This window comes from Microcebus murinus, chromosome 18 (assembly GCF_040939455.1).
Source record: "Microcebus murinus isolate Inina chromosome 18, M.murinus_Inina_mat1.0, whole genome shotgun sequence".
In the NCBI taxonomy this organism is placed as follows: domain Eukaryota; kingdom Metazoa; phylum Chordata; class Mammalia; order Primates; family Cheirogaleidae; genus Microcebus; species Microcebus murinus.
The window spans coordinates 41,474,696-41,498,267 of NC_134121.1; the positions used below are offsets into that span (position 1 = coordinate 41,474,696).

Consider the following 23,572-nt stretch of genomic DNA (forward strand, 5'->3'; position numbering starts at 1 on the left):
GCCAAGTGGGAAGGAGACCTTGCCCCCATTTCACGGATGAGGAAACAGGTTCAGGAATGTAAAGAGATGAGTCCGCCAGTGCCCCTGCCCCCTGGGGCCTCAGACCAATCCAGGGCCTGAGACTCCTGTGCAGAACGGGAGGGCTGGACCAGAAGTTTCCTCTGGATGTGCGGACGGGTTGTTCAGACCCGCGCCGCTCCAGCCCAGGCGCACCGTCAAAGACTGGATCGGGGTGCAACTGCCTAGCTCCACTGCCTCAAGCCCCGGCTCTTTCCCTTAGAGAGAAGGCGGGGGAAAACTAGGAACAGGCCCAGCCATAGCCAGATGGGAGAGAAGCCCAGGGACTCTGGGATGGGGGGAGGAGGAAGTGGCCGTGAGCAGGTGGGGGACTGGGTGCTGGGGTTGCAGACCCACCCTGTGCCAGCTCCCCTTTTCTCCCTCCCCGGGGAACAAGCCTCACCCCCCTGCTCATCTCCCCTGCCCCACCTCACTCAGACCACCCTCTCCCAGGCCCTCAGGGACCCCTCCTGAGCCCCAGCCCCACACCCCACCCTTCCTGGGACCCCACTCTGCCTTCCCTTGGAGGGCTCCAGGGTTCCTGGCCTAGAATCCAACTTTGGGCAAGGGGTCGGTTCTCACCATCTTGGGGAGATCTTACGAAGGGGATCTTAGGGACTTGGGCTTCTTCCTCGCACCTGCAGACAGGACTGTGTCCGTGGCCTCATGACTCCTCCCATTCTCCCCGAGTGCATCTGGCTGGACTCGTGGGAGGAGAGGGCGAGTATGGACGGGGCCCAGCTACTCGGCCATGGAGGTGCCCAACCAGGGGACGAGAACCTTCTCTGGCTCCACCTCTCCCCTGGCAGGGCCCCTAGAATCAGGAAGGGAGCTGGGTAGCTAATGTCACATGAGGTCAGGCCACATTTTTAGAGCCCTGTTTCCACCTAATGTAGGGCCCTAGGTCTGTTTCTTTTTTCTTTTTTTTTTTTTTTTTTGAGACAGAGTCTCACTTTGTTGCCCAGGCTAGAGTGAGTGCTGTGGCGTCAGCCTAGCTCACAGCAACCTCAAACTCCTGGGCTCAAGCAATCCTACTGCCTCAGCCTCCCGAGTAGCTGGGACTACAGGCATGTGCCACCATGCCCGGCTAATTTTTTCTATATATATTAGTTGGCCAATTAGTTTCTTTCTATTTATAGTAGAGACGGGGTCTCGCTCTTGCTCAGGCTGGTTTCGAACTCCTGACCTCGAGCAATCCGCCCGCCTCGGCCTCCCAGAGAGCTAGGATTACAGGCGTGAGCCACCGCGCCCGGCCCCCTAGGTCTGTTTCTACCAGACACAGTAGTGGGGGGTGGGCGGGACGCTGGGTGCTGGGGGGTTGCAAAGACAAGTGATTGAGGGCAGCTGTTTAGAGGAACAGCCACAAATCTGGGATTAGCACTTTAAGGGAGGTCTCCTGGAGGCCAGAGGAGCTGAATGGGGCCCCTAAGGCCCCAGCTGCTGCTGGGGTGCGTGCTACAGGACCTGCAGGTTCCCTGGAGGGAGGGTCTGGCATAGAGTTAAAGCCCCTTAGGGGATGGCACGGACAGGGCAGGAAGCCAGCAGTGCCCTCCTCTCCCTGGCAGGGGTCCCCTGCCCCTGCCCTACTGGAAGGAGGAAGAGCAGTCCGACATGCCCAGCGCGGAGCCGCCCTGCCCCGGGTTCCAGTACGTGCTCTGTGTGGCCACCTCCCCGGCTGTGAAGCGGCAGGAGGAGCCCCTCACCTACCTGAACCAGGGTATGCTGGGCCCGGGAAAGGGAAGGGGCAAAGCGGGCAGCAGGCTCTGAGAGCTGGGCACAGGGCGGGCTGGAGGTGGCAGGTGCCCCTCTGCCCTCAGAGTGCGGCTCACACGTCCCCTCAATCTCCCAGGCCAGTCATACGAGGTGCGGCTACTCTGCAACCCCAAGCTGGGCGACGCCACTCGGGGTCCCCGGCTGCTGAAAGTAGGTGCACCCCCCACCCTGAGAATTGGCAAAGGCTGGTGTGACTGTCCCTCTGGGCAGGAAGCCCATGTCCTCACTGTCATGTCATTGTCAAGTAGAACCCTCTCAAGTCCATCGCTTAATCTGACCCTCACAGCAGCTCAGGGGTGGGCGCGAGTGGTTGAGGAAATGGGCACAGAGAGATTAAGTATTTTCTCAAGGACACACAGCCAGTCAGCAGCAGAATTGAGATTTAGAAATGCATTCATACAATGTCATTCACGCTCACGACCTTTTCTCAAAAACTTGCCTATTTGGCCCCCATTCTATGCCAGGAAATGTCCGTGAGCTAGGGACGAGCCGTGAAGAGACAGTTTCCTTCCTCAGCGGGCTTGCATGCTATGCGACAAACAAGCAGCCACACAAATTATATGCGGTTACAAACAGCGTCGTGCTGCAGAGGAAAGGGTAGAGTGACTGAGGGTGGGAAGGCACTGACTTCCCCACTTTACAGATTAGGAAACTGAGGCTCAGGGCCTGTGCATTACCTCCTCAGTATCACAGTGTGAGTGGCAGATGGGCATTTGAACACAGATCTAGCGATTCTAAGTCCTAATGCCTCCTGGGCTGGGGAAGCCGGGGGGGGGGGGGGTGGAGAGTGGGAAAGCTGGTCTACACAGGCATGAAGACTGGTTCCCAAATGCCCCGGCACCCTCTGACCTGCGCGTCACACCGCCTGTGACGGCAGAGCGTGGCGCGAGTGGTGTTCCCCGACCCGCACCTGCGGTACATGGAGCAGCAGCAGCTGGAGGGGTGGAGGTGGAGCCGGCCTGGGGACCGCATCCTGGACATCGGTGAGTAGGAAGGGACCAGGGACTCTTCGAGTCACTTTCTGGCTCGAAAGTCCTGTGGATGGAAGGGCCGAGCCTTGCTCCCTGCTTGCCACCCTGTACCTACAGATGTGCCACTGTCTGTGGGAGTGATAGAACCCCAAGTGCTGCCCTCCCAACTCAACACAGTGGAGTTTCACTGGGGCCCGACCAAGGAGACGTCCCTCTTCCTACAGGTGAGCCTGGAGCTGGCACTGGGAGGAGGCGAAGGCCAGATGGGGGTGGCAGCAGTGTAAGTGGGAAAGGATGGTGAGCTTGGGCAGGGGTGCGGGGACAGTAAGAATGAAGCTCTCCCAGAAAGAACCTTGAAGAAAAACTGGATAAATGTTTATTGAATCTCAACATAGGGAAGGACTTGTTAAACATTAAAGTGATGGAAGTAGCCAGGTGCGGTGGCTCACGCCTGTAATCCTAGCACTCTGGGAGGCTGAGGCAGGAGGATTGCTTGAGCCCAGGAGTTTGAGGTTGCTGTGAGCTAGGCTGACGCTCACTCTAGCCTGGGCAACAAAGCGAGACTCTGTCTCAAAAAAAAAAAAGAATTAAAAAAATATGGAACATTTCATGAATCTGCAGGTCATCCTTGTGTGTGAGCCACGCTAATCTCGATGGCGAGAATGGTCGCACAGCAAGGCTTGACTGGACTCTTTAAAGTACTTCAGTGCCTGGGTTAGGAACTTTGCTCCTTATCCCACAATCACGGGGAACCTCTGAAGGATTTCGAACAAGGGAAATAACCTACTAAAGGTGCTTTAAGAATAGACACTGTTCTTACTTCCATCTCTTGGCTCTTTAAAAAAAAAAAAAAGAATAGACACTAGGGATGGAAAGTTGTGGTCAGTGGCTGACTGGTGACAAGCAGGTAACTAACAGGTTTTGGGTGGTCTCCTTTGAATGTGGGTGGGACCCGGAGTCACCCTACTTTCTTGTGGCTTCTTCTCCACTCCAGGTTCGCTGCATCAGCACTGAGTTCACACCTCGGAAGAAAGGTGGAGAGAAAGGTGTCCCTTTCCACCTCCAGATCGACACCTTCAAGCCCAGTGACAAGGGGCTTCCCCCGGAACACCTGCATTCAGCTGGCTGCCTCATCAAGGTGTTCAAGGTACAGGCAGCTCTGGCGCCCCTTTCCTCCCCTGCAGGGCTGTCACCTGCCCCGCTGGCTGTGTGGGTTCTGGCCCTGCTTCACTGTGGACCCTCAGCCTGCCCGCTAAGGGGAGGTGGGCAGGTACAGAAGGGGTCTCTGAGGCTTTCTTGTCACTGCCTCCCTCCAGCCTAAAGGAGCTGAACGGAAATTGAAAACGGACTGGGAGAAGATGGAGAAACAGCCCCTGCATGAGAGAGACGAGTATCAGACCGCCTGTGCGAGCACGGTCTTCCTAGAGGTGTGTGTGCCGGGGTGGCAGAGCAGGAGGGGAGATCTGAGAGGACCCCAGTGCAAAGACGGGGAAATTGAGGCTGCAAAGGCTGTGCCTGCCCCAGGATCATCGCAGCCCCGCTAGTGGTTTCTGCTTCTGCAGAGGACACCCCTGTCCTGGCTGTTGTTGAGGCTCCTGGGACTGAAGCCTTCCAGACCTCTCTGTGTCCTGCCATCGCCACCACCTCCCGGTGGTGCTGCACAATGCTCGCTCCACCTCCCACCTACTTTCCTGCTGCCAGTCTCCCGGAAGGCTCTTCCAGGGGGCCTTCCCCAACTCCTCCCCACCTGCGGCTAGTTTCTTCTCATCCTTTGTGTTGAAACTCAGTGTCCTGGTCAGAGCCAAGGCAGGCCCCTTGTCAACTCTGAGCAGACAGATGGAGGGAGGTGAGCAAACAGCCACCACTGCCCTTGGGACACCCGGCCGTTTGTTTGCCCACAGTGTCCACCGTGGCCGGGGCCCCACGGGTGGCCTCTCAGCCCTATTGCTCTGACCTCCCCTAACTTCTGCAAGCTCCTGTCTCCAGAGAGGTGAGGCAGGATGAGTGCCTCCTATCGGCCCTCTGGGAAAGGGGCAGGGCTGAAAGTGTGCCTGAGGTTGGAAGGGAATGTCTGGGGTGAGGACCGGGCAGCTCTGATCCTGGGGCAGGTCCGGGGCCAGGCTGGGTAGGGAGGGAGATGGCATGCACGGCTCTGCAGGCTCCCTGAACCTCTGCTCCTCCTCACAGGCTCTGTTCCTCACCGCCATTCGTTTTGGACACCTTGAGGAGTAGCCCAGGTGAGGTGAGTCTTCCCCTTCCAACTCCCCAACCACTGTTCCAAAGGCTGCTCAGCGGCTTCATCTCGCAGCTCCAGGATTAGCCAGAATAGGGTGGTCCTGCCCCCTGGTGGCCAGATGTGGTATGGCCGCAGATTGTAATTTACAGACGTGACTGGGCAGGAGCTCCCCTTCTCAGACTTGGAACCCCCCCAAGGGAGGGGCTGTTTCCATTCTTCCTTGTTCTCAGGTCATGGATCCAAGGTGTTACCTGGACCCCTCCCTTTCTGCCTCAGGATCGGAACCCTGGAGCCTTCATCTCAGAGACGCAGCAGTGGTTGCATCAGCACCGGTTCTCCAGCTACTGCCGGATGCTGGCCAATTTCACTGGTGAAACTGGCACCTGGCAGGGACCTTGCCTGTATGGAACTGAGGGTGGGACACTCAGGTAGGAAGCCTGTCTGTCTTGTCTTTCTCTGTGCCCTTTAACATTTATTAAGGACTAAGAGTTACCTGGCACGTTCTAGACTCTTCATATGTATTATCTTGTATGATTTATATACCATCCTCCTAGAGGACAGGGTCCAGAGAGGTTAAATAACTTGTCCAAGGACACACAGCTAGCAAGTGGCAGAATTGGGATTTGAAACCAAGGCTGACCCCTATGTCTGGGCATACTAGGGCTACTTGTAGACTAAGAGACTGTCCCTTGCCTCCCACCCTTCATCCCAGGCCTCTTCCCCAATCTGGCCCTGACTCCGCAGGCACCGATCTGCGGAAGCTTACCTGCCAGGACCTTATCCAGATCTGTGGGGCTGCCGACGGGATCTGCCTTTTCAATACTCTTAGAGCCAGGTGCTGGGCACTGCCAACCAAGGTCCCCCTCCCACTGTAGTGGCCCTTACCAACTCAGCCAGCAGATGTGTTTCATAGAATGGTCAAGCTGGAAGGCACCTTAAAGACCACCTGGTCCCACGCCCTTTTTTTACAGACCCAAGGACAGTGATGAGTCCAATGTCACAGAGCAAAGCTAGCAAGGCTGGGCTGAAAAGCTAGACTCCTGTGACCTCCTTCCTGTGGACACTCCACCTGCATCACTCAACTTCTGGGGACAGAGATGGGTTTCTCTCATTTTTTCTCCCTCAGGGTCCAGCATTCCTTAAGTGGCCAATAATTGTTTAGTGACCTCCCTTCCTAGAGACCTGGGAGGAGGCAGGGGTCTCTCCTAGGGATGGAGGCTAGAAGTAGGAGCTGTTAGTTCAGGTACAAAGGGCTGATATATAGACTTCTTCTGGCCCAGGCCCATCTGTCACCGGTTGACTTTTTATGTGGCTTGGGAGGCCTCTAGGCAACAGAATGAGGTTCCCCAAGAACCCCGACTCAGGTGAGGTTCTGGCCTCTCCCCAAAAGACAAGAAATTCAGGTGTGGCTGCATGAAACCTCTTCTGGTCTGGAGACAGGGTGATGTCCCACCATTCCTGGGACCCAGGATGCCCTTCTTGCCATTCCCCTGCCTTCCATGACCAGATTAGTCCTCTCTTTCCAGAATTCCTCCTTGGGTTTATCCCACCATGTTTGACTCCCCCACTCCAACTGATTTTGTCCTTCCATGAGTATGTGGGATTAGAACATTATAATCTTGTACTTGGGTTTCAGTCATTCCTATGTGGGAGTCCTATCTTTAAACTGGATGACCCCCTCAGAGGCCTCCCCAAAGGTGAGGGATGAAAGGTGTAGATTTATAAGCTTTTCCCCTTATTTCTGCTCCCCTGGCCCCTCCCTCTGTGCTGCCCACCCCTCCAGGCTTTTATCAAGAGGTCTCTGGGTGAACTCAGTGCTGTAGAGCTGACGGGGAAACTGGCTGAGCTACTGGCCCTCCCAGCCAATCAGATCCATCTTCTTTTTCACCAAGGCCCTGGAGGCCTCATTCTCCTCAGTGACCCTGCCACAAGTCCCAGAGGAGGCGGCCTTGATCACTCTTTCACCTCAGAGCCAGCTTTCTTTTCTGATCCAGGTTCCTTTTCCATGCCACAGCTTATTCTGTTTGGTTCTAAGAACAAACTGTCTGTATGACCACTTCTCCCTTACAGGGGGTCCAGAATCTTAAGGATGAATCACACTTTGTGGCCATGGTGAAGAAAGGTAGGGACTCTGGAGTGAGAGGAGTATGTCTGGCTGGTCCTAGAACGGGTGATGAGACTGTTTATATTCTGTCTCCTAGATGAGACTGAAAGGTTCTCTGAAGGTTTGTGTGTGTCCTGGTGAGACTATGTCCCAATGAACTGGTACATCTGCTGAACGCCAGCTTTGTCTCAAAGGGAGATAAATTCACATAGATAAGTTATTTATTGCTTAGGAAAAAACATGACTGAATAAATGCATTCTTGTGAAGGAAAAAATGCTCCAGTTTCTGTTGTCAGGAAGTTTATTAGAGAAGGCGCCCACTCTTCTCCCCGCTCCCTGAATCTTACAAGGCAGAAGGGCAGGTGCTTGCTGGGTATCGCCTGGTATAGAGCACCTCTGAGCGGTGTGCTGTGGTCTGGTTATTTAGATGCCTGCCTTTCTACCCCTCTGTCATGCCAGAGCCGGGCGGCCGGCCTGTTATCCAGTTCACAGGCTAGCAAGAGGTGAATTTGAAGCGGAGTTGGAAGAATACACGGGTGTGGCAGATGCACCATAGGCAGCTTGGAGGTTGGGGACCTGCCTCATCCCAGTGGTGCCCTTTTTACTGCTTTCAGTGCAGAATCCAGATGGCTACTACTTGGTCCTGACCTGGGCCCAGTGGAGCTCCGCTGCAAAAAGAGACTGACGCCAGCCTGGTTCTCCTTGTTCATCAGAAGCCTTATTAAAACCCTCAGCTGACTGAGGCCAAACTGTATTGCGTCTTACCCCAGGGGAGGTGGCCAGTGGCTTTCAACCTCACTTTTCCTTCTGCTTAGCAGCAATGGTTGCTGGAATCCTGGACACAGCCTCCTTTGCCCACTTGTCTGAGCAAGCCAAGCTTGAGACCAAAAAACTGCCAATATGGATACCGAGCTTTTACCATAAGCGGTGTTGGACACTGAACACTATGAGTGTGTTAACATTTTAAAATAAAAAAATAAAAATTAAAAAATCAACTGGGTCTAGATGATAGAAAAAAATTATCCTTTTAAAAAAAGTTTTAAAAGTTAATTTTAAAAAGGTATATATATTTAGTGTGTTGTTTAATGCTCAATTTTGTTGGTTTAACGATCCCCAGGAGCAAATGCCCTCTGCTTAAACTATAAACTAGGGCAAGGGATGGGGTCTAAAACAATATAATAAATCTGGTTGGATTTTTTTTCCCAGTTAGTTTTGGCAAAAACTAATTACTAAAGCCTCCAAAAGACCATACAATATTCAAATCACTGTGCCTATTTAAAACTTCAGTTCCAGAGATTTGGAATATACTATAGCTATTCTCTAGCACTGAAGCTAGGGTCTGTTTTTTTTTTAATTTAAAAATGCAGATGAATTTATGAATCTTTTATTCTTTTAGGTCTTAAATCTTTCTCTATATTAAGGTCATAAAATAATCCTGTTTTCTATGCCTATTTAAAGAGTTTTGGCCGGGCACAGTGGCTCACACCTGTAATCCTAGCACTCTGGGAGGCTGAGGCGGGTGGATTGCTAGAGGTCAGGAGTTCGAAACCAGCCTGAGCAAGAGCGAGACCCCCGTCTCTACTATAAATAGAAACAAATTAATTGGCAAACTAATATATATAGAAAAAATTAGCCAGGCATGGTGGCGCATGCCTGTAATCCCAGCTACTGGGGAGGCTGAGGCAGCAGGATTGCTTGAGCCCAGAAGATTGAGGTTGCTGTGAGCTAGGCTGACGCCATGGCACTCACTCTAGCCTGGGCAACAAAGCAAGACTCTATCTCAAAAAAAAAATAAAATAAAGAGTTTTGCTTTTCAATTTAATGTCTGTAATCCACCTGAAATTGTTCTGATTTCCCCCGATGCCTTCTCCCTCAAAGTTTTATTATGAAAATCACCAAGTACAGAAAAACTCATATGCACGAAGTAGAAGACAAGGTGCCCTCTTAAAAATACTTGCATAATTACTTAGTGATCATTTACCTCATTTATTTATTGATCACCTTTGGTCTTAAACCAGGTGGCCTCTGGCTAGGGAGGGCAGGAAGGGCGAAGGCTCCGAACACTGGCTGAATTGATTCAATGGATGGGGCAAAGAAAAATCTGCTTTTCTATTTCAAAGACCTACAAAGTGCCTCCCTTACCAGTCCAGGGCTCACTTATTTAATATGGACAGCTGAGCAGAAACTGCTTGCATCCCTGGGATTATGTTGGCCTCAGAAATTTAGGCCAGGTTTTTACCTTACGCAGGACAATGAATGATTCCACAGGTCTACCCAAGAGTGTCTCCCGGCAGGGTAGGTAACATGAGAGTTAGACTTCCACTGCTCATCTCTACCAAAAGGATAGGGACCCTGTCACATTCACCTCTGTGTATCTCAGTCCTGGAAGCCTTTAGCACAAGCTAGATATGGAAATGTTGGTTGAAATGAAGGGAACAACAGCAGCCAACATATGAGTGTTTACTATGTGCCATTATCTCATTTAGTCTTTATTTTTTATTTTTAACTATCACCCTTATTAATTGGAATATCATTTAGTCTTTCTTACTCCACAATTAGATACTGTTCTCTCCATCTTACCAATGAAGACAGAGAGGTTAATTGGCTGAGGTCGTATAGGTGAAAGGTATAGATTTGACCTAGGCCAATGTGACTTCTGAGCTTGTGTGTTTAACCATTACACTACACCATCCTCGCTCCTTCCTAGTCAAGGTAAGGACAATGAATGCTCTGCACAGAGATAAAGGTCTCAGGTTTTAGCCATCAAGTTAATTAAGGCAATTATGATTTATGTTATGTCTTCTGTGTTTCTTGAGGGTAAGTGGAGTTCAGGGTATTAAACAATGGCTATTAAAAGTGTATTAAATAGGTTATTAAATGAATAAATAAATGAGTACTAAATAAAGGCTATTAAAAAAATAGAAGGGTACCAAAAAGAAGTCCCTTCACTCAGCCTTAGGAGCCTTTGCAATTAGAGAGTTCAAGGAAGTTAAGAATCACAGCTCCAAGTCAGGCTACTTCCACAGGAAAATGAAAAGTCTTCACAGCTTATTTCTTTTAATTACATCATAAAACAAAATTAGAACATACAAGAAACAATAATAGTTACATAACAATTTACTTTATATATTTATATATAAAAACATTTTTTTAGTCCAAAGATTTTAAAGCAAAAGAAATCCTCTACTGCCACCTTAGATTTTTACTTATTTTAAATAACCCCCCTCCCCCCATCCTGAAGTGCCAAAAGTATTGGGTGGAAACACAGTCATTTGGACAGCTAATGGAACCTGGTGTTAAGTCACCATGTAGGGGACTGTGTTGGCCCCAGAGGTTGGCTAAGCATTTGGAGCAGGCCTGGTGGAGAAACAAGCAAGCAGCAGCTCGCACACACTGCAGCACTCCGGGGTAGGCCAAATGGCTGGGACCACCCTCTGCCTCTTACCCCCTCAGGGAATGGGTGGGGGTGAGGGGTGCAGGGATGACACAGAGCCTGGTTTGAAGATAAAAAAATTTCTCCAACAGCACCATTTACCCATCCATCTCTGTCCCCGAGCAGAGTCTTAACAGGCATGGATGGTCCTCACAGTTCTCTGAGTTCTGCACAGGCCACATTATTCAGGTCTGTGCTCTCAGGGTCACTGGAAGGTGGGCAAAGGTGAGCAGAGCAACTGGGAAATGCATGTGGCCGGGTCACCTGGAAACAATTCCTGGGAGGAAAAAGGAGGCAGCCAGAATGGGAAGGATCTGAAGGCCAAGTCATAAAACAGGAAAGGAGAAAAGCAAAATTAAGGCCTCTCTCCCCCTACAGTAACCCTTTGGGGTGGGTAGTCACAGATACTCAGGGGTCAGCTCTGAGAGCTGCAGCATGGTGAGAAGGAACACAGGTAGCTTCTGATGAGCACGGTCCCACAGATCTTGTGTATGTGCCAACAGGCTCTAGGAGATAGAGGTTAGTGTGTAATTTGGAAGTGGGGTGAGGAGGGCATGAAGACAAGAAATCACAAGCTCACCCCTCTTCCTGCATTTGTTAGAAATTAACAGTCATCAGAGAAGCACAGATAAGAAATTATTTTTAAGGGAAGGAAAAAACTGATGTAAACCCAGGAAAGTAGCAGCAAAGGTTTCTCTTATTCAAGATCTATTATATAGCACTAGGAAAGAAAATCATTCATCTTGTAGGGGAAAGGTAATTATCAAACCATGCCAGTTAGAGATTCTTTTTCAAGTTAGGATTTCTAAGACTTTAGGTTCTCATTCTCTAGTGCCATAAAATAAGAAAAAAAAAAAAAAAAAAAGAGTAGCATAATGACTTCAGGGGCTGAGAAGGTTTAGGTTAAGGTAAGAAACACATACATGTGTGTGAGCAGCAGTGTGGTACAAATTTGAATTAATAAGAGACAATGACAAGATAAACTTAGTGGGGCAAAGTTTTTCCACTTGAACAAAAAAGCCATCACCTCAAAGATTTCCCTTGATTCTTGGGGCATGGCAGAAGAAAAAAGGTATGTGTCTGGATGCCTCTCTTCTCCCATCTTTTTCTAGGGTGCCGATTCTCACGTGCTGCCCACCTGTTCTTGTCCTAGTACCCAAACCACACCCAAACACAGCTGGGAAGCACTGGGGGTTCTTCAGTGGTGCCAATACTCACCCATCTAGATGATTCTGGTTAAATGTGTAGAAAGTGGAAGCCCTCTGTCAGTAAAAAGGGCATGGAGATCATCATCAGACGGAAAAGAAATTAAATGTATCCACGTGTGAGGCAGCTGTCACTACATATTCAGAACAGATGCTGCACATGAGACAAAGTACCCCGGTTCTAGAACCAATTCTCTACTTTGAACTTCACCTGCCATGTCCCCATGCCACTTCTTCAAAATAAGACACTAGAAAACATATAACATAGAAAGGGCCATTGATACAGTTTTCTTTGCTCATGGTTCTTCTTCCTAAAGAAGGGCAATAAACCACCCTGGCTGAGGAAGCACTGAGACTCAACATCTGCAAACTGAACTCTACAAGGACTTATTAAGAAAACATGTGGCAGAGATGGAAGAAGTGCATATGGACTTTCTCTTAACATCCCACATGGGAGCTAGTCCAACAAATTTTTTTGCTCCTGAAAATTAAGTGTAACTCTCTTGGGCTCCAAACATTCATTCAAACTTAGCTGAGAGGTTATATACTGACTTTCCTAAGGATGAAAGTCTTTGAAGACACAGAATTGATGTTTCTAAGAATAAAAATAGATAACACAGGTAGACCTGACTTGAGGGGGAAGCTGCAGAAGCCCTTCATGCAAAAAATTCACTTGCCTCACATGGTAGTTTCTGGTGAGAAGGCAAGGTTAGAGTAGCTGTTGCATAAGTAGCCTGTATTCTTTACTGGAAAATCAAGATGTCAAGTTAGGGTGTTTTGATATATCAATTATAGCCAAACTTTATTCCCATATTACCTGGGTTAATCCCCTATTGACATGGTCTTAGACAGCTTTCTGTATCTTCCAATCAGATAATTAAGATTTATGATAGAAATAAAGGTGAGGAGAGGCTAGGACTCCTTATTTCCCCAATCCTCCTACTGCTTTAGAATTCTTTGGTCCAAGATCATTGTAAGTGGAGAAAGGTTCTGCCTGAAGACCTCCAACTAAACATCCTACACTTCTGAAACAAGACTTGGCTAATTCACATTGCCTGGGTTTGAGGTGGTTAAAGATCCTAGAATTGGTGATCAGACAGAGGCAGCAATCTTCTTGTAAAATGTTCCAGAGCTCAGAGCATACTCCTGAAAGAGTCTGTTCAGCCAGAAAACACAACAGGGATAAAAACCTACCCTTAAATCATGCACATAAGGAGAGAAAAGGCAGAACTGAGCAATTTCCTTTAAGTCACTCCTTTCACTGGTGACAACTGGAACGAGCAGTCTGTGACTTTCAGCATAATAAATGGCCAAGGGTTAACCATGACCTTTGAGTGTTCTCCTCCCCAAAACACAGCTGCCTAAGGATATACTGCCCACACAGGCAGGCTGGAATGGAAACCACTCTCTTCTTTCCAGTGATGCTTTTACACTGTCTAACAACTTCAAACCACGTCAGCTTCTATCACATACCTTGTTTAGTCCCCCATGGCATTAGTGGGTTATCAAGCCAGTAACAATGCATTTTACAAGGGGGCGGAGGGGATGGTAGAATACCTACCTAATGGGTACAATGAACACTATCTGGGTAAGGGGGACACTTGTAGCCCTGACTCAAGCATTACAAAAGCAATCCACGTAACCAGAAACATTTGTACCCCTGTATTATTTTGAAATAATAATAATAAAAAAAAGAAATAAAAGAACTTGGCCACTGAAGCATTATGGCTATTCTGAACTATTCAAATAGTCTAGGAAGCCCAAAATAAAGTATCATAAAATTATTTACCAGGTTTCCCTCTAAAATGTCTGATACAAGGGGTATGTGAAATTTCAAGGGATATATGTCTGCTAAACCAACTTAATGGATATGGAAATCAGACTGGAAATTTACAAAAATGATTTGAGGAAAACTTTTATATCTAGTGAAGAGCAGAACAGGAGAAAACATTTTTACATAAAGCACAACATGTTTTCATATTCCAAATATTGGAAAAAAGGCTGAAGCCAGATCCCCTATTCCTCATATCCAACAGATTGATTTTAAACTCAATTCAAATCCAAAAAGCAAATATCAAAGACCACCCAGTGAAAAATGGCCAAGGCCACTTGACAGTTACTGAATTTAAGGCTGCCCATAATAGCCCCTGCATCAGATAAGGATTATAAGAAGCAGCTAGGCTGCAGACATTTGAGAATAAATCAGCAGCATTACTGGTGGTGAGATGGAGGCTTTAAATATAGGGCAAGGATGGGTCTGGGAAGGAAATGGTAGACATCAGCGCAAGGAAAAAAAAAAAAAAAAAGAGCTAGAATTACCCCAGTGGGGCTTATGAAGATGTAAAAGACATTGATGTAGATGTAGCAAATAATGCTGGAAAATATAAGGGATAAGACTAGTGGGAAAGGCTGCTTAGAAAAGAGATGATCTGGATGTTCAAAAACCTTTTTCTAGGCCAGGCACAGTGGCTCATGCCTGTAATCCCAGCACTTTGGGAGGCCGAGGTGGGAGGATCACTTGAGAATAGGAGTCTGAGTGAGCTATGATTTGTACCACTGTAATGTAGCCTGGGTGACAGAGCGAGAAAGAACTTTCTCCAGAGACACAACAATAATTCCTCCTCCTAGACCAACTGCAGGTTTATGGCATTAGCTTCAAGGTACCTTCTTATTCCAAATCTCTTCTCTCTGTTCACTCTACATTTTTTTCATTACAAAAGGAATATTCTGAGTGTCTACTGAATTAGACAATTGGACCAATAAGCTTTTCCTAGGGAGAATTTTTTCCTGCATTAAGCCTTATGGAATTTTCAAAAGTATTCTGGATGTGGAGACAGGAAGTGTTATGTTCAGACAGCAGGATCCATAACACCTGACCCAAACTTACCATGTTCTGTGTTCTCAATGTCCTAGCATATTCCTCAGCAGGCATAGGGCTGCAAATCAGCATAAAAATGTATTTCTTGGCCAGGTGCAGTGGCTCACACCTGTACTCCTAACACCCTGGGAGGCTGAGGCGGGTGGATCACTCAAGCTCAGGAGTTCTAAACCAGCCTGAGCAGGAGCATCTGAGACTCCAACTCTACTAAAAAATAGAAAGAAATTAATTGGCCAACTAAAAACATACAGAAAAAATTAGCTGGGCATGGTGGTGCATGCCTGTAATCCCAGCTACTCGGGAGGCTGAAGCAGGAGGATTACTTGAGCCCAGGAGTTTGAGGTTGTTGTGAGCTAGGCTGACCCCACGGCACTCTAGTCCGGGCAACACAGTGAGTCTCTGTCTCAAAAACAAAAACAAACTTCTTTCCAAGCTTGATGGTCCTGAAGTTTTCTTGAGAAAGGAACAAGGATCCTGCCTGATCACATACAAGCCAGTGCTGCACACTCTGGGTCTTTGTTCCCTTTCACCTGACTGTTCATGGCCCAGACAGGCTGGAGTTTGCCTTAACAACAGGGATCATGAGCCCAAGTCACATGGACCTGCACGTGGGTATACCCTTTGTGTAGAGAAACACAGCATTTCCAAGATCTTCAAGAACTGGTGAATAAGGTCTTTTAAACTTATCATTTAAGTAAAGAAATACCTTAATAGCCTCAAGTCGGGCAATCCAAATCCATATTCACTAATCAATCCAGGTTTTATGGCCAATTTGTTCAGGCACTAAAAAAAAAAAACTTATACTTTAGAGCAGATGGCCCCTAAATATGTTTCTCTTCTAGTTCTGCTTGAATGAGTGACCTAGGCATCTGAATATTATCAACTACATCTGGAAGTGCATGTACATGTACATGCATGTGTGTATTTGTAAGCGGGGGGGGGGGGGGGGGGGTATATAGCCAGGAGAGTGAGTGTCACTTTAAAAAATATATTCCTTGTAAGGTAATTTAAAAGTGGACATGGAACTATGATTCACAAAAACAAAACAAAACAAAAAAATAAGGTAATTTAAAAAGAGGATAAGGGGAAGAAGGAATGAAAAAAAACCTGAGTTTTCCAAGGGGCATAATAAAATAGGATTTAAAATAAATTTAATATGCTAAATAACGAAGGGCAGTATAGACTTCTAGGACTCTTTCATCTGATTGCCTTCTAAATCAGTCAAGAAATAAATCAGACTTTGTTCTTACATATGTTGGTAAAACCAGCAACTGTAGCATTAAAACAAGCCTTTTAAGCCAGATGTGGTGGCATGTGCCTTTAGTCCTGGCTACTTGGGAGGCTGAGGCAGGAGGGAGGATCACGTAAGTCTAGGAATCTGAGGCCAGCCTGGGCAACATAGTGAGACCCTGTCTCTTAAAAATTAAAATAAAACAAAATAAGCCTGTTAACAGTATGGATCATATAGAACTGTGGTACCCGACCCCCAGGCTGTGGGCGGTTAGGGACTGGGCCTCAGAGCTCCACTGCCCTCCACCCCACTCCATGGAAGATATGGAAAAATTGTCTTACATGAAACTTAGGAACGGGGGTGGGAGTGAGGGTGTGCCACTCAACAGGAGGTGAATGGCTGGTGAGCCAACAAAGCTTCATCTGTATTCACAGACTTACAACTGCTCCTCACTTGCATCACCTCCTGAGCTCTGCCTCCCTGCCCTGGCCCATAGAAAAATTGTTCATGAAACCGATCCCTGGTACCAAAAAGGTTGGGGACTGCTGATAGAGAAGATGCTCTAACATCATGGTGGATTCACATTAATGTCCTAAAAGATCAAAAATAAAAATCGCCCTATGAAAAAAATCACATTAGGTTTCTCATCTTGGGGTTTAAGAAATCTACTTCTTGTGCTTTAGAAACTCATTTTATTTTCCTCACTCTCTATGATTTTCTTGGGTAGGGGGATGCTTCTTCTTAGACTGAGTCCTGGGTACTGAACCCCTTCCCTCAGTTCTGGTGCCCAAGTTCCCAGGCTGGGCAGAGATACCCCAATCTCCTCTCAATGTTCTCTTTTGGTTGCCCCAAATCCTTCAACTTGGCTACTCTTATATTTCATTCAGGGGAAGTATGGAGCAGGAGAGAGCGATGACTGACAGGTTCTAAAAAGGTTCTGTCCCTTTGAGGCACCAGTATTAGATGTGATACCCATTAACACTGACATACCAAGTTGACCAGCTATTATAGGGCCATTGTTCTATCCTTGATAGGCTGAAATGGGGGAAAACAAGGGCAATCAACTGGCTAGACTGCACAGCTCCTATAGCAGCATTCTTGCTAAAGCACAACCACCTCATAGACACAAGTCAGAGATGCCACTGATCACTCCTAGATTTCAGTGACCATACGCTAATGCTCATCAATAATGTCTTTGGTAGTAGGGACTCTCAGGCTCAGTTTTTGGATTTGCCATTCCACTTTTCCCTACTAACGCATTTCTCTCTTTCCTTATTAAGTTGGTGGAGTCTGACAGAAGGAATAATGTGCATGGGGAATACTGGGTATATCATGCAAACTATTATATGTCACAAGATGTAACAGAAAACAAAAGGCAAAGTTTGTTTTCATCAAAATAGTTTTAGCTCAATTTCCTCTCAGAACTTTTCTTGATTTTGTTATAGTTTCCTTTCAGATTGGCAAAGATTCAGGCAGGGTCCCCTAATGGTAAAATTTAGAATTAAAAAAATATTTATTGATAATGTCTTTTATAAATGTTTGGTAACCCGAACTAATCATCCAAAATGCAAACTGTAAACACAACAGCAAAAGAGTAACAACTGAGTGTGAATAGGCAGATTATGAACAGGTGACAGACTGAGCAAGAGTGTGGGAGGGAGCAACAGAGAATGGAAGACAGGTGCACACATGTGCTACAGACAGTGACAATTTGAGTGAATAAGTAATCACATTTGGACCACAGCGATTTCAATGCAACCATTTAGGAAACCTCTGGGCCAAATACTAAAACACAGGAGGAATGGATGAGCCTTCTTTGTGAGCATGCTCAGCATGTTGGCATGGAAACAAGGAAGCACAGAAGCTCTGTAGTCACAATAGATGGCTACCATTTTTAGGATACAAAGAAATTTTCCTTCTGGTCCCTGGATACATCATATATTGTTTTTCCATGCTTTTCTTGACCCTGGAGGACTGCAGTTACTGTACCAAAATCCTCAAAGAAACCTTTTGACAAAACAAGGAAACCACAGTAGCAGTTAACACTGGGTTTGCTGGAATGCCCCCTCCCTCCACCTTGGCCTATGATTTTCTTCTGGGCACCTCCAACAGGAATGGTTAAGTTTTACCAATCCACTTGATAAAGCCAGCATGAACTTCAATCTCATGGTCACAAAATGTGAGTGGATGGGGATGAGGGCGTGTATGTGTATGTATGTGTGGCTCCGGGGATCTGGACACTGCCCTCACTTTGTAACCCTTGCCCAGAACACTGGGGTCGCTTCCACTGGAGAGATTCCACGGTAACTCTAGAAGTGTCATTAAATACTCAGTTCGCCAAGGTTGACCACCTCCATTGTCATAGGATGATGCAGCATCTGCAGAAGCGCTGTCTGCTGCCCCCTACTGATGGGGGTGGAGTGACAGGTGCGAAGTAGGCGTGGACTTTAATATTGGGTAAATGGGTCTGAAACAAGACAGAAAGGTAACTGAGAGAAGGAATAAACAGAAACTACAATATTGCTTCTCAGAAAAACCACTAAGGGGATGAATAAACCTGAAAGCAGGGCAGAGGATAAGCACTGTTCAGGATGCTAGGAGGACTGGGTTTTACTCTGTTCCATACTAGGCTGTTCTAAATGACCAGATCAACTCATATGGCTTTGGTATTTGTTTCCTTAATAATAAAACTAGGGGAAAACATCACACTAATTTCTTATTTTGTCCCAAAGGGATTCCCAGTTGGATTCCCATTGCTGAAAGAGGCTATGTAAATTTAAAATTATGTTTTTCCAAGTCATCATGGACAATGTTTTTTCTGATATTAAAAAAAAAAAAAAAAAAACTCAAGCAGAGTGAAATGGCTCACACCTATAATCCTAGCACTTTGGGAGGCCAAGTTGGGTGGATCGCTCAAGGTCAGAAGTTCGAAATCAGCCTGAGCAAGAGCGAGACTCTGTCTCTACTAAAAATAGAATGAAAATAATTGGCCAACCAAAAATATATAGAAGAAATAAGCTGGGCATGGTGGCACATGCCTGTAATCCCAGCTACTCAGGAGACTGAGGAAGAAGGATCACTTGAGCCCAGGAGTTTGAGGTTGCTGTGAACTAGGCTGATGCCACGGCATTCTAGCCGGGGCAACAGAGTGAGACTTTGACTCAAAAAAACAAACACAAGAAACCTTATTGTCTTCTTTTAGTAACATGTTTCTATAGTCTTAACTACTATTTCTGAATACCTACTATGTTCAAGACAATGTGCTAGTTAAGTGAGAGAAGTACAAAAATCAACAAGATGGGATTCTGCTCTTGGGTGGTTACAGTCTAGACATGCACATAAATAGCTAAATTAAAGCGGAAAAGTGCTAAGTGACCTGAAGTATAGATAACAGATTTCCTCAGGATCCAGAAATGGAAGGGATTACAGATAGCCACGCAGGTCTAGGAACCCTAGTATATGTAGGTCACAGGAGAGGTTCTGACTGACCTGTGGCTCTTCTCTTTTGGTGTAGAAGAAACATGGTTGTGAGGCCTCCCCAGTGCAGATATGCTCTCAGTCCTCTATGTCTGAAGGGAGAGGAGGAACTGAGGCCAACTGGAACTCAAGATGAGGTTTGGTGTTCTTTTATTAATATTTGCTCAAGGCCACATAGCCAACATGGATTTTTTTTAGAGGTGGGTGGTAAGGGACTAAGCACAGTATCTTTCCTACACCAGGTGTGAAGATGATCCAATAAATGTCTATTGAGCAGAATAATCTAACATACAGATTCATCCAGCTTTTTATAACTTCTTTGCTTGCAACTTGTCTTCTAGTCATTTGGCTATTCATTTATGGAGGATGGGGTAAAAAAAAAAAAAAAGGTAAAAATCTACTTCACGTGTTGTCTTAAAAAATAACCCAAGGAAAAGGGTTTGATGTCAAAAGGAAATACAAATTAAATTCTTAAATCCCATTTAACCAAACATTTTCTTTATGTTATTCCTTTCTTTCCTTTAGAACCAAAATGTGCTTTTTTTTCACTCTGAAGTTGTAACTAAGCCCTGGGCGTTATAGGAGAGACTCTGCTGGGAGGAGAGTCCCTTCAGTGGGAATTTTATTCCTAAATTTCCATCTGGAACCACAGGAAAAAACTATCTACCTTTAGGTTTGCACTCCATTTTTTTCCTTGCTAAATGTCCACATAAATATAACAAGAATCTAAATCTGAAAATGAAACAAAGAAAAGAAAGAGTACTGAGAACACCAGAGCTGGAGACTTATGTAGCCATCTTTACCCTGAGTCTCTTGATTCCAGCCCGTGTGATTTGCTGGCAGTCATAGAGTTCTATCCGCTCAAGACTGTGACAGCTCTTCAAGTGCTCCAGGGATGCATCTGTGATTAGCGGGCAATTGTCCAGCTCAATCACTTCCAGCTGGTCATGGGCGCAGGCTCCATTCCCTAGGTGACGAATTCCATCGTCTGTGATCAGCTCACAGTGAGACAGACTCTGCAGCCAAACAGAGCAAGAAAGGATGTTGAAATATCTTCTGGCATCCCTCTAGCCAGAGGCTTGTGTACAATCAGAAAGCAGACCTTTTTTTGGTTTGACTTTGATGAATATGGAACCATCACTAGATCCATGTGGTGAAATGAAGGAAGCAAACTAGAATTGCTGGGGTTATGCTTTTGGCAATCAATGATGGATGTTTTTGTGTGTGATTCTAATATTTTATAAATTCATGTAATGAATGTGAACTAGTTCATAAACAAAATGAGACAGGCTTAAAAAAAAAATCTCATCAATTTTCCTTAAATTCTTGGTTCTGGGAAACTTAGAAGCTTTGTCCCAACTTTGGATAGTACTATGCCATCAAACACCAAAAATGAGCCTGGATACAGAACAATTAAACAGAAAGCCTTCCTGTAGTGTCACTGAAAAGAACAGCAAGAACTTCTCCTTGATTTGTCATGTTTGATAGAGAAAATGTTTAACTTTTCCAGTTCTTATCTCAATTTTCTACTTCACTCAAGGACCAACCTTGGTCCTCAGTAAGCTGACAATGTGGAGAAGCACCCCTTCCCCAAATGGTAGCCAAACACTAAGAGGAAAGTTAAGGGCTGGATTCTGAAACTAGAGCACTGGGTTTTGATTAAATCCAACAAATATATATAATTTTGAAAGTCAAACTCACCAATACTTGAAGTCGAGGACAGTGTATAGAAAGTTGGATTAATGTGCTATCTGTTATCTGAAAAAAAGAAGTAAGTTTATTTTGGGTACAATTCCAAATAAAATCATGGGTCATTCCTCATTTTTTATTACATTTCTGGTCTAGACAGCTTGATAAGCAAGCATCAAATAACAGAATGTGAAGGTTTAAATTCCATCGGCTACCTGAACCTGTTCTATAAGAATCCACCCAAGTTAGGTTTGAATACATCTCTAGTCTTCATCTTTGGACAGCTCTATTCAAATTTCTGTTTTGTTTTTGAAATCAATCAAAATCTGTCCTTTGAAGTACTACTCATTGGACTGTATTCTGTCTCCTTAGAACTAACACAGAAAAGAATCAGAAGACAGTGCTCCATGAAAAAAAATTAATGGTGGAACATGTTGAAATTTTTAGATATTTGGCCTATCGAAATAACTTTTTTTTTTCCTGACTCTTGTCACCCAGGCTGGTCTCAAACTTCTGGGCTCAAGGGATTCTCCCTGCTCAGCCTCTGGAGTTTGGTGGGATTAAAGGCATGAGCCACTACATCCAGAAAATATCTTTTTTGGGGAATAGGGTCTCGCTCTGTTGCCTGCGCTAGAGTGCAGTGGCATCATCACAGCTCAATGCAGCTCCTGGGTTCCAGCGATCCTCCGTCTCAGGTCCAGTCCCAAGTCACTGGGACTATAGATGCATGCCACCATGCCCAGCTAATTTTTAAAATTTCATGTAGATACAGGGTCTCATATGTTGCTCAGGCTGTTCTTGAACTCTGGGTCTCAAGTGATCCTCCAGCCTTAGCCATCCAATGTGCTAGGATTACAGGCATGAGCCACCACACCCAGCCTAAATATCTTTTTTTTTTTTTTTTTTTTTTTTTTTTTTTTTTGAGACAGAGTCTCGCTTTGTTGCCTAGGCTAGAGTGAGTGCCATGGCGTCAGCCTAGCTCACAGCAACCTCAATCTTCTGGGCTCAAGCGATCCTTCTGTCTCAGCCTCCCAAGTAGCTGGGACTACAGGCATGAGCCACCATGCCCGGCAAATTTTTTTATATATATTAGTTGGCCAATTAGTTTCTTTCTATTTATAGTAGAGACAGGGTCTTGCTCTTGCTCAGGCTGGTTTCGAACTTCCGACCTCGAGCAATCCACCCGCCTCAGCCTCCCAGAGAGCTAGGATTACAGGCGTGAGCCACCGCGCCTGGCTAAATATCTTTTTAATAAGGCATGCTACAACTCAGGATTGATATCTTGGGTGTCATTTATTTCCCCAAGGGTGGTAGACAAGTGTGGCTGGAATCTTAGTTAACTGTGGACATTCAAGGAGGAAGAACAGCCTTTTGTAATTTGGGACTGAAAGTAAATCAGTGCTTCTTTTCAAATTCTTCTCTGAGATTATCATTATTTTCTACTATATATAGCTCCACAAGAGCTGAGAAATAGCAGAGAGAGAGGATGGAACAGGCAGGCATGTCCATTCAGAAGGACTAACACTAGAAAGGACATAGAGGACACTCATGCATGTATGAGAGATAAATGGATGTGAACAAGTTTTAGATTAATAAGAACTAATAGTTTGTAAGTGTCTGGACAATAACTTAAAAAAAAAAAAGTGGCCTGGTTGGCTAACGCCTGTAATCCTAGCACTTTGGGAGGCTGAGGTGGGAGGATCACCTGAGGTCAGGAGTTTAAGACCAGCCTGAGCAGGAGAAAGACCCTGGCTCTACAAAAAAATAGAAAAAATCAGCCAGGTATGTTGGTGTGTGCCTGTAGTTACAGCTAGTCAGGAGGCAGAGGATCTCTTGAGCCCAGGAGTTTGAGGTTGCAGCAAGCTATGATGATGCCACTGCACTCTATCCTGGGTGACAGAGTAACGAGTAAGACTTTTGTATCTCAAAAAAAAAAAAAAAAAAAAAAAAAAAAGGGGCCTGTATAGTTACAAAAGTATCTTCCTTTATTTTTACCATTAAAAAAAGTTCATTGTCCTAACTTGCTTTTGGAATCCACCCTTCAAAGCCTCTCTAATCAATAATTTCAAAGCTCTTAAAATTGTAACAAAAATTATTGATAAGGAGGTCAGTATGCCCTAAGGGCTGAGTTTCATACAGAATCAGGTGCCAGGGCAATTAACATAAGGATCCAGGGTACAGTAAAGGTAAAAAAAAAAAGGTGGTACTATAGATCAGTGTGATGGGGCTTTAATTATTTACTAGTATAACTCTGTTGGTCTAAGGAAATATTTTAACAACTTTATGGCCTGAATTCTTGGGCCTTTCTTCTCTCTAATGGCAAGCTGATTGTATTTTCATAGTTCTTTTTTTTTTCTGAGACAGAGTCTCGCTTTGTTGCTCAGGCTAGAGTGAGTGCCGTGGTGTCCTGGCTCACAGCAACCTCAATCTCCGGGGCTCAGCGATCCTACTGCCTCAGCCTCCCGAGTAGCTGGGACTACAGGCATGCGCCACCATGCCCGGCTAATTTTTTGTATAT

The 23,572-nt window shown here is 45.9% G+C and overlaps 1 protein-coding gene across 3 annotated transcripts in view; it reads right to left on the reverse strand.

Moving 5' to 3' along the window:
- Positions 1-10,181: 10,181 nt before the first annotated feature.
- Positions 10,182-23,572, reverse strand: part of FBXL20 (F-box and leucine rich repeat protein 20) — a 116,581-nt gene continuing 103,190 nt past the window's right edge. For all 3 annotated transcript variants that reach the window (XM_075994542.1, XM_012765918.3, XM_075994541.1), the window contains 3 exons: positions 21,067-21,123; positions 20,169-20,381; positions 10,182-18,355 (listed from right to left, as the gene is read on the reverse strand). In XM_075994542.1, the coding sequence (XP_075850657.1) occupies positions 18,248-18,355; positions 20,169-20,381; positions 21,067-21,123 (378 nt within the window). In that variant the 3' untranslated portion in view covers positions 10,182-18,247. The remainder of the gene's footprint in view (positions 18,356-20,168; positions 20,382-21,066; positions 21,124-23,572) is intronic.